Consider the following 11546-nt stretch of genomic DNA (forward strand, 5'->3'; position numbering starts at 1 on the left):
CATGCTCCAGAGAACCAAAACAGTCCCACGCCGGTCATTCGGTCAACACGACCGAGGAACAGTGGTAACGCGAACGCGGCGGCACCGGCATGCATGCAACCAATTGTCACCGTACGTCGACCGCAAAGCTCTCATGGCCGCCCACCGTCTCCGGCCGCCACCCCCTACAAAAACCCGGCGACTCCGTTCCCGTCCAAGCATCGCACGCCATCTATCAACCCTTCCGCCACCTTGTCTCTCACTCGCGAAAGCCCCGTCCACAGGTTACGTACGTGCGCAGAAACGAGAACATGGCCCAGAGCAGGACCACCGCCGTCGCGCTGCTCCTGATCGCCGTCCTGGTGGCGGCCGCGTCGGTGCCGGCGGCGACCGCCTTCGGCTGCTACGACGACTGCTACGAGCGCTGCGCCAACGGCGCCAAGGAGGACCCAGCCTGCACCAAGATGTGCGGAGAGGCATGCGGCGTCGGCGGCAAAGGCGCCGGCGCCGCCGGCGGCGCGCCCGCCGCTTGAGCCGATCATGCATGCATGCATGCATGGCATCGCACACAACTCAAGATACGCACGTACGACCGATCATCGGAGGAAACATGCGCGCCTGCATGCTCTGTTCGTTCATTCGTTCGTGACTAGCTAGTTCTTCTTGAATTCATTTGCTATTGTCTTTGATTTTCAACCTGGTGCGTGCTTGCATGCATGATAGGTGGAATCAAGTTCCGGCCGGCGTCGAGTTTATTGTTTTTTTTCGAGTTCTTGATTGTTTTTCGAGATAGCTACCCGCTTATTTCACGCGGTAAGTTTATAATTATTAATTGATTTAATTTAAATATCTATCTCTGGTTCCATGTAGATGTGTGGGTGCCGATCGTCATCATCTCTTGTTAATTATTTTCGCTGTATCTCCTATATATGGACAAGATGAGTCTATAGCCTAATAAATGAAGTGTTACATGTTACCACACATATGTTACTCCCCACTATAGAGGTAGTAACATAGAGTAGTAACATGTCTAGTAACATGAGACATGTTACTACTCTATATTACTACCCATTATGGCTAGTCTTACTCTCACACAATGTCTACTTTAGTGTGGATCTAGGCATGGGTGGCCTGACCAGATGGAGGCTTGGAGCGGGCTTTGGCTCCAGTTTTTCACCCGTGAGCCTGGGCCGAAAACCCGAATACTTAAAACCTATGACTTGGTGAAAATATGTGCATTGCTCCCTCCGTCTCAAAATAAGTGTCACTAAAAATAAATAAATAAATAAATAAATGATAATAAATCCTTTATGAGAAACACCTATAACTTCATTCATACTCACAACTATTAAAGATGCATTCCTTTTGAACCATGCTTCAAGAAATTACAAACAACTCCTACAGCTAAGAATTACAATAAATCTCTTGGAGGCATCTTTTCCGTAGTATCAACCTTTGCAAGATGAAATATTGCCAAGACTTCAACAAATAGACCGCAATTCGACTGGAGTAGCGATACTGCGACTCGTTCAGCTGCACAAACTTGATTACCAATAAAACTCCATGAGTCACCTATCAAAAATATGAGAAACTGTGATCGATGAACGTACTTGGCCCGAAGATGATCCCATAAAAGTATAGTGATTAACCACAAAATATTCACCATAATGTCGAGGGAACATTTCAACTTCAAACAGGAAATTAAACCATCAAAAGCAGCATGATACAATAACATAAATTCATCATATTCGAATAATCAACGCTGTGAGAACTACTAGGTGCTAAAAATGAGTATAAATTTCAGGACGACTAGAGGAGCCCATCTCTTAGTCCCAAGAAGGAATGTGGTGGCTAGGGGACCAAAATTACTCCTCATGCGGCCACTGCTAATTGATGTCATTGAATAGAAAATGCCACTATTTTCATTTTATTTGGGTCGGCTTTGGATCTTAGGGTCAGCTTTTTAAAGCATGTTCCGAAAAGCTCAGTCCCTAACCTCTTCGCTCCTAGGATACTGTAGGAACCTATCCCGGAGCTCCGTCAACTACGTGGACAAACCCGAGGAGGATTGGAGTCCGGAAAAATTTGAAGGAGCATCGCGCCTACAAGGACTGAAAACCCTAACCTAAACTACTAACTGGAGCGGAGGCACCGGGATTCCCCCTCCCCACCACTGGCCGTCGGAACGGCGGGTAGAGGGGAGGAAAATCCACGGGCTCGCCAGTGAATCCTGTAGGGGAGAGCTTGCCCTAGCCGCCTAGGGTTACAGGAGAAAACAAGAGAAAGTCTTCAGTAAGATAGAAATGACCTTTGCAAAGGGTAGCCCATAATTGGTGACATCCTAAAATGATAGTCGCAAAGCATCAAGATTAAGAGGTAAAAACACACTCAAGATTAAGAGGTACAAACACTCTTCTAATCATGCCAAGCACATGATTCTTCTACTCCAACGAGCAAGAGAACGAGACATAGTTTCTGGTACTCCACAAAGACAGCTCTGCTTTTTCAAACCTTTCAAGACTAAATAACAGCATGTGGACGCCCCGCCTAGACATTTACAAAAATAGATAAATGCATGAAGCCATGAACCCGTCGGAATACGCGCGGCACCGTCCCCACCCATTGCCCAACGGCCGACATCACACAGAAACTTCTATTTGCGGCAGTTCGGACATAGTACTATACTCCTACTTCAGGGTCAAGTAGCTTTTTGGTCGCCCTGCGCAATTTCAACGGGCGACGTCGGGCAGACCGACGCAAGCAAAGCATATGCTAAACTTAATCCCGCTACTAACCTAATTTACCTACCCCCACCTAACTATCCTAGTAGTTTAATTAACCCCGTCGATACGGGGCATATGCGCGCGTTTGAACGAATCCAGGGTCGGTGACTTTTGCACAAAAGGAATATGAAATGGCAGCAGGAGACTTTGCGTCGTGTGATATACTGTATAGCTTAGCTGCTCAGTCTTTGTCAATCGGTTAGCTGCTTCTCAGTTCCCTAATGGAGACGGTAATGTTGCATGTGGGTTGAGATCAAGCTTACTTTACGTTTGTTTTGATTTGGCAAAATGGTCAAACTTTGTTTACGCGTTGCTACCAATTCTAACCGCCTTCTGTCTCTGTCTCTTTTTTGGGAGAAGCATCCAGTCTAATCATAATCGATCATGATTATACAAAGAATACCAAATACCAAAAGTAATAAGAATTACAACCAGATTCATGGAGGGACGGTTGCAACTACTGAAGCAAGACGAAGGCGCGCCGCCGTCCGCCCCTCCCTCATCGGAGCCAGACAAACCTTATTATGATAGACAGTCAAGAAGTCGTCGTGCTAAGCCTCCACAGAACCAGTGCACCAGATCAACAACCATCGCCAATGAAAAAAAATAGATAGGAAGGATCAAACTTGTAACCACATGAACGAAGACTTAATCCAAACAAATCCATCGAAGACCATAACCGACCGAATTGTACAAGATCCAACGGAGACACAACTTCACATGCCCTTCGACGACACTAGACGTGCCATCGAGGCGGGGATCGGACGTAGGAGACATTATTCCTACTAAGGGACATCACTGCCGCCACACAACCCCAACCGACATTGAACTTTACAAGAAATAGAGTGGGGGGGCCCTCCCGCCAGCAGGGGCAAGGTCTGCCGCACCTCCATGGCCAAAAGGCCATCGGATGTGGGGTGGACCGACGCTGGTGCCAATGGGAGAAAGGGGAAAACTTAATTGCCTGGAGGTCGCCTCGTGGGGAGGAGGAAACGTTGAGGTGTTTTGGTCGATTTAATACTTCAGTTTTAAAACCCCATATATTCTGGATATCTTGGCATTTTCTAAGTATACTAACAAAAATCTACTCTACGCCTTTATTTCTAAACCTTGAAATGCTCGATATTTCTCTCTTTTCTAACATGTGCGGGTAGGTTGTGAATCCTCATCTTTTGCGGCAAGGTTGTCTTTGTAGCATCATACTTAAGGGTGAAAGTGGTTAGGAAAATTTCCATCTGGATCCATTTTTATAGGATACGGCGAGAGAATTTTTGGATCAAAAATAAATCCGATTCGAACCCGAGTCTGATTGGTAGGATATGGCATTACTAATACACGATCTCGTAGGATAATCCTTTTTTTAGCTGAAAAATACGACTTTTTAAATATGGATATTTCATTTACGGGTAATTTTTGAAGTGCTAACTAGCTATATGTGAATGCTACATTTGCTTATGAGACAACACATATGCTTGTTAGTAATTTATTTGACTTATTCTAGTACTTTGTAGTGTTTTATGTGTGCTTAAAGCATATAAGTATTAATACTTCCTCATTGTCTTTTTTATTTTAAAGCATTTATATTCCTCCTGTATACATTTGGTTATGACCGTTCTGATCTGACTTACCATACCACATCGGAATCCACATAATCCGCTATCAAATCCGGATAAAGTCGGCATTCGAATCCGCATTAGTCCCACTTCTGAATCCGAAAATAAATATGAAATTAGATATTGTATGGGCATTATCCGCCTGAATCCGATTCGGTTTCACCCTAATCAAACTAGAAACCAGAGTTTTCCCCGCGGTGACCTATTTTCGTGTGCGGCCCAAAGCATCTCATGGGTCTAAGAATTTTCTTGGCGGGATTAATTACGCCGCGAGGAAAATAGAATGGAGGAAAATAGTACATTTTATAGAACCCTAGTAAGTCACTTCAAAAATACGAGTAAGATAAATACTGCAGTCGCCAAATGCCCTGGCGGTTGTGCTAATATCACATTATATTGTAAAGCCTGAAGATCGTATTTTCTCATTAATGCTTATAATCTGAAATATTGTAAGTTTCTTAAACTGTTTTCGCTAGACAATCCAACTTTCCGAGCATAAATTCTGGTCTCTTTGTATTATGTTTCAGCCTGGTCCATTCTAAATGCATGTGTAGTATGCATAAATTCTGGTCTCAAGTAGTATCATACCTGGGTCATTCTCAGCCCATATGTAGAAGCTGTGAGTATTTGATTGGGCCTGAGTCCACGCGGCGACTATTTCTCACATTAAGCGAGACCGTAGGAATTCTCGTTGTGCGCTTCAACAGCCCACTCGCGCACACTTCAAAATAAAATAGTGAAAAAGGAGCACCGAGGAAGGGATTTGAACTGTAGTCTCCTAGATAGATTGCAACGGTGCTAGCCACCGGGCTAGTGTCAGGATAGTGCTAAGTAATAGGGCGGCATTGAGTTGAGCCAAAATGAGCCCGGGTTTCACTGGTTTTGTTTTTTTTGGGGGGGGGGGGGGGGGGGGTCTTTTCTTTTTTTTCATTCTTTTCATTCTTTTTTAAAAAAAATCAACTTTATTTGTCATTTTCTTTTCTATTTGGTTTTATTTTCTTTATTTTTGGGGTTTCATTTTTTGAATTTTCTTTGTTTCTTTTCGTTTTCATTCTACGTCTTTTTATATGTCAACAACATTATTCTAATAAGGGCTAAAAAAATTCCAATACAAAATTAACATTTTGAATACATAGTAAACAATTTTTGATACACATTTTTCAAATGCATGATTAACATTTTTCAAATACAAGATTAACAGTTTTTGTATACATGGTCAACATTTTTTTCTATACACACTTGAACCTTTTTTCAAATGCTTCATTAACATTTTTCTAATACATGGTCAACATTTTTTATATGAACAGTTAACAATTTTCAAATGCTTTATCAACATTTTTCAAATGCAAGATTTACATTTTTTAATGCATGGTCAACATTTTTCTATACCGATTTAACATTTTTCAATGCTTGATTAACATATTTTAATTATTTATTCAACACTTTTTAAATGCCTTATTAATGTTTTTATCTACATGATCAAAATATTTCATCATTTTTTTAATAGATAGTCAACATTTTCTCTATACACATTTAACATTTGGAAATGCTTGATTGACAATTTTTAAGTACTTGTTTAACATATTTTAAATACATATTCAACTTATTCAACCTATTGTATATATTTTTGTATACATTTTTCCTATACACATTTAACATTTTTCAAATGCATGATTAAATTTGTTTTTAAAAACATTATAAAAAGTATATTTTATAATATATATGATTCGTACGGCATTTTATCCAGTATAATCCTGAGCAGCATATGATTCGTACGGCATTGCTGTGAGATTCAAAATCACTTATCTATAAAAAAAATGGATTAGGAAAATGTTCGAAATCATATTTTCAGCTATGTAACAGTACATTACCGGAATTAGTAAATGTACCAAGTAACTGTGTAATTGCCTCATACTACTACATTCTACTATACCGTATGACTGCACACGGAAAACGTCTTATACTCCCTCCGTCTCAAAATTCTTGTCTTAGATTTGTTTACATACAGATGAATCTATTCACATTTTCATGTTAGATACATCTATATCTAGATAAATCTAAGACAAGAATTTTGGGACGGAGGGAATATTAAATTACAGAGGGAGTAAGTCACAAACTAGCCCTATACATTTCACAGTTGAAATGCATTTCAACCACCATCGCTCAAGGTAATCAAACCTTGATGTAGTAAATGTCAGCATAGATCCCAAGTCTCCAGCAGATCATGGCGATGGACTGAAACAAGGACATCCCCTGCCAAAATCAGATGAACCTGGCCGGGATCATGTACGAAAACGAAACGTCTATGTTCAGCGAAACGCTTGTTCCTCAACCTCCATTGGTAGGCTATGGACAACAATGCAATTGTCATCATCATAAAAAAAACACTACTATACCTGACATGATCTTTGGAACAGGTGTTATTTTGATTACCTGTCGTAAGACTGTATAATGCCGCAGCTGTACAACGAATGAACCATGCCAAGATCACGGGATTGTTCACGTTCAACGAATCACATGTTCCCAGCAGCTCCTGCCGTCTTCTCCACATTAGTTGAGGACCAGCTGAACTTTTTTTATTCATTGTAATTGTCACTACTGATTACTTAATGTATCAGACTTGAAAAAGACTTCAAAACTAAATTCCAGCTGGCTTTCATACATACACCGCTAACTTTGATGATTATAGCAATGTTTAGGAAATTGTATCAGTATTCAAGAGAACAATTAGCGCAACTGTAACTAATATGGCTTGTTCGTGTCCACATGGTAGCAGCCTGGTGGCCACCGATCCGGTAAAAACAATTCATTTTAAACAGACATATAGTTTCCCAAATGATAAGTGGCATATATGTGGCACGAAGCAGATCAATCTGAACGTCCTTTTTACCGTTTGATCTAGCACTCGCATCTTGGCGCACGAAACGCGCTACATCATCGCGAGTTACTTGTTCGTGTGCAGCTCGAATTCGCTCGACCGCCACATCCTCCCATTTCGCCCACCCCAACTCCCCCCACTTCCTTATCTATTATGTGCTCGCAGCCGGATTCGAAGGAGGCGGCCGGCGTTGCACAGGCCGTAACAGAGGCGTCCACTGTCCACCGGTGTCCGCGATGCGCGGGTGGGGCGCAAGTGCAGTGGTGAGGCTGCGCGAGGGCAGCGATCGGTGGCCACCAGGCTGCTACCATGTGGGAGGGCGGCATCCCATGGGAGAAGTGTGGCGGCCAGCCCTCACCAGCGAGGGATCCACCACTCCCTCATGATATCAGCAACGCCCCCAACTCCTCCCCTTTCTCCAACGACGGTGGCGGCAGGCCGCCTCTCCGACCGGCATCGATGGCGTGCTCCGGGACCACGGCCGGCGCCACCACTTGCACATGGCCACAACCGCCGACGTCATGGAAGCCGTCATATTTTTGCCATGGCAAAAACATTTTAAGAGAGTGGAGAACATGTTAGGTTGCCGACATATTTTTGCCATGGCAAAAACATTTGACGTAGGACACATATGCATGGTACTGAAAGTTGTCATGGCAAAAATAATTATCGAAACCTATGCATCGTGAGAAAAGTTGGCATCAATTTTATACAGTAAATGATGGGCATGACATCTACACATTAATATGCAGGAAGTTTAGGTTTTTTTTTTGTTCATTACATGGCAAATTCATACCTAGTCGCATGGAAAATTCTCTAACAATATATTTCCAAAACAAAAATAGTATAAATCTTCGTAATGTCGATGTGGCAAATCTATGTTTTTTAAACATGTCTCATGGCAAATTGTATAAAAATTTTGTTGTTCTAAGGTTGATGGCAATTTTAGGGGAAAAAAGTACAATAGATATGGCAATTTCTCAGTATATTGGGGTCATGGCAAATGTAGGGATAAAAAACATCTACATTTTTTTAATAATACATGGCAATTTCGTTTCATGACACATGGCAATTTTTGGGATGTCCATGTCCATTTCAGAAATGAAACTAAAATTGCCATGTCTCGTCTATATTTTTTTCCCACAATTGCCATGTCAATCAAGATTCTTTTTCATGTATTTTTGGCAATTTAATTTCATTTTTGCATGCCCACTAAATATTCGTCCATTTATCCATATAAAATTTTTAATTTCAAGATTCTTTTTGCCATGACCAAATATGAATTTTCCATGCTATGAACAAATTTCCTAAATTTGCCATGTGACTAGTACAGAAAAAACATTAAATCTACCATGATTTTCATGAATTTACCATTATCTAGATTGCAATTTTTGCCTAAACTTGCCATGTGATCCGTACACAAAAATTCTAAGTTTGCCACGCATTAGAAAGCAAATTTTCAACACAAACTATATTTTTTTATGTCATGGCGACTCTTCTTTTTGTTTTTTCAGGCCCACTAATTGTTGGTACAGAAGCCCAACAGAAAAAAAAAACCAGACCCACTCAGCTGAATAATGCATGTGCAATTAGTTCCGTGCCAGGGGCTGCTTGTATTGAACGACCACGTCAAGTGCAATTTTCTCGTATGCGTTTTAGCGAGTTTGAAAATATTGGACATGTCTCTCTTTTTTTTAGACAAATTGGACATATCTCTCTTTTTTTAGACAAATTGGACATATCTCTTGATTTTATGTTATTTGTGCGCGCGTGAATGGGCCGCGAGACACGAATCAGTTGCTGGGCCTAAATACAAATTTACTCCGGGCCTGAAGAACCATTTAACGACCACGCGTTTCTCAAAAAAACAAAAAAAAAACGACCACGCTCGAAATTAACGCTCGGAAAATGGCAATCGGACGCACTGGTACCTCACATTTCCAGGGCGGGAGGACAAACTGTTCCACGTGTGTGATTCCCAAAAATAGGTGTCAGTTAGAGCAACTCCAATAGGGCGATCCATTTCGTCCGTTTGGTTCGTCCGGACATAAAAGCTGGCCCAACGGGGCGACCCAAACGAACGTCCATGTCCGTCTGCTATCCGTTTGTCCTCCCCCCGACCCAAATTGAACGCAAAAATGGGTCACGAATGGGTCCGCGGCGGACAAAACGAGCGCTCTCGTCGTCCGCTCTCGTCCGCTGCTGCCCTCTCGTGTCCGCCCCTGGACCCATGTATCAGTGACACAGCACGTGCCGCTCGACGGGGCGAGATCCCCACCTAATCCAGCGCCGCCCACACGCGTCGTCCCACCCCTCGCCGGCGTCGAGGCCCATCTACCTCCACAACCGCTGCAACGAGGAGCGAGCCCACCGGCGAGGCCACCGGCGCAGGCCGCCACCTACCGCGGTGGAGCAGCTGGCGCTGGCGCTGGAGCTCATGGGGGGGGTGCTGGAGCCTGCGGCGGAGCGAGCCCCCGACTTGAGCGCCGGCAAGATCCTGCGGCGGCGCGAGGGCGGCGTAGGGGCGACGCGACGGGGGGCGGAGGGCGCGATGGGGTGCCCGCCGGCGAGGAGGAGCGGAGGGGCGACGCGAGAGGTGCCCACCGCCGATCCAGAGGAAGAAGCGCTCGGCAGGGACCTCCAGAGCCCCGGCCTGCGCGGAGTGAGCTCTCGACTTCAGCGCCGGCAAGATCCTGCGGCGGCGCGAGGGGGAGTAGGGAGCGACGCGGCTGGAAGCAGCGGCGGCGCGACGGGGTCGGAGGGAGCAACGCGGCTGGAAGCAGTGGGGCACCACGACGAGGAGCAGAGGGGCGACACGGGGAGGGGCGACGCGACTGGGAGCAGAGGTGCCTGCCGGCGAGGAGTAGAGGAGCGACTAGGAGCAGAGGTGCATGTCCGCTTTTGCGTTTGTGCGTTGGGAGCAGTCGTCGTCCGTGTGCGTACACCTCATATTCGCTGGGCGGACGGGCGACCCAAACGGATAAAAACAGACAAAATTCATATCCGTTTGGGTCGCCCCATTAAAATTGCTCTTAGACGCCATAGCAGGTGAGTGCGATCGATGGGAAATCGTTGCTCGCAAGTCGCAACAGGAGTGGTTTCTAACCTCCCACTGCTTTCGCCATCAATCAAAGGTGGTACTCGCCAAGATATAGAGATAGAAAGCATCAATGGCTTGGAAGTTGGAACTACTTACATCTAATTTCTCCCTCAACGGAAAGCACATGGTTGATTATCCATCTTGAGTACGTGCTCCAGCGTAAGGTACTATAGTAGTGCCGGTCGTAATCTAATGCTGAGGAGATTAGATTAGGCCGGAGCTGTTGAAGATTATATGAATGATTAACCGGCAGTAGTACAGTACGTACGTAGCAGTTGGGTGGCGTCTCCGGGCTCCTGCGGGGAGAGGAGAGGAGTGCGACCGAAAGCGACGTGGATTATCATCGAATTCGGATCGGACAACCTTGTTAGTAACTAAAGTAAACCTGCCCACCGTCCACGGTGGGGGTGGGATGAGAGTGCCTGCCGCCATGTATGTATGCTAAACAGTGGAGCCGTACGAACCACGTGGCCGTGCCGCCGCGTTTACTTGCACACACGAGGATAAGAAGTGGGGGTTGTCGCGCCATCGACGTGGCGCCCACGACGCGACCCAGCAGCGGCGGCGCCCCTTCGCAGGCAGCAAGGGCCACTGCTTCCCGGCCGGGGAGTTGCGCTGCTAGCTCAGCTGGCCGTGCTGTGTGCTGGGCGTGTGGTGTAGCCATGCATGGGAATAGGATGGACGGCCCGGAATTATTGTTTTTTCTTTAAAAGCAAGGATAGATGGAGCAGTGACCAATTTTAAGGTCCTGTCTCGTCCCCGCATGCAGAAAACCTTGCATGCCATGCACACATGCATGCATGCAGAGAGAGAAGCACTAAGTGTCTGTCATCCTAGTCTGTTCAAGCTCTCGTTTTGGTGTAGCGGATCCTTGTAAGAGATGTAGCCGGTGGTGATTGCAGCGCATGCACGTTTATTTATTTCACACATTTGTCGCGTTTTATTTATACGACGAGATGGATCGAGCCAGCCATCTGTGGACTGGTCCAATGTTGAACCTCGCAATAACGGCCGATCTCCACTGTCAGGAGGGCGTAGTATCTTCTTTGGGGAATGGATTGGACGCTCGCTGGGTACTGGAGTACTAGTTACCATGCCCTTTACGTGTTGACAACGCATGCACGCTGGCCCCATGAGCATATATCCTTCCGACATGGGACGTACGGGATACTACTATAATCCGAGCGAGTGCG

General features: G+C 45.0%; 1 protein-coding gene across 1 annotated transcript; it reads left to right on the forward strand.

Annotated features, from left to right (window-relative positions):
- The first annotated feature begins 209 nt into the window (after positions 1-209).
- Positions 210-842, forward strand: LOC123125313 (uncharacterized). Its single transcript, XM_044545826.1, has one exon. It carries the CDS (start codon positions 291-293, stop codon positions 510-512), a length of 222 nt encoding a protein of 73 aa, XP_044401761.1. The 5' UTR covers positions 210-290; the 3' UTR covers positions 513-842.
- Positions 843-11546: the final 10704 nt, after the last annotated feature.

This window comes from Triticum aestivum, chromosome 5D (genome assembly GCF_018294505.1).
Source record: "Triticum aestivum cultivar Chinese Spring chromosome 5D, IWGSC CS RefSeq v2.1, whole genome shotgun sequence".
NCBI lineage: Eukaryota > Viridiplantae > Streptophyta > Magnoliopsida > Poales > Poaceae > Triticum > Triticum aestivum.

Bases quoted from the DNA above. Each gene is read 5' to 3' on its own strand.
- LOC123125313 (XM_044545826.1), top strand. From the start codon at position 291: ATGGCCCAGAGCAGGACCACCGCCGTCGCGCTGCTCCTGATCGCCGTC.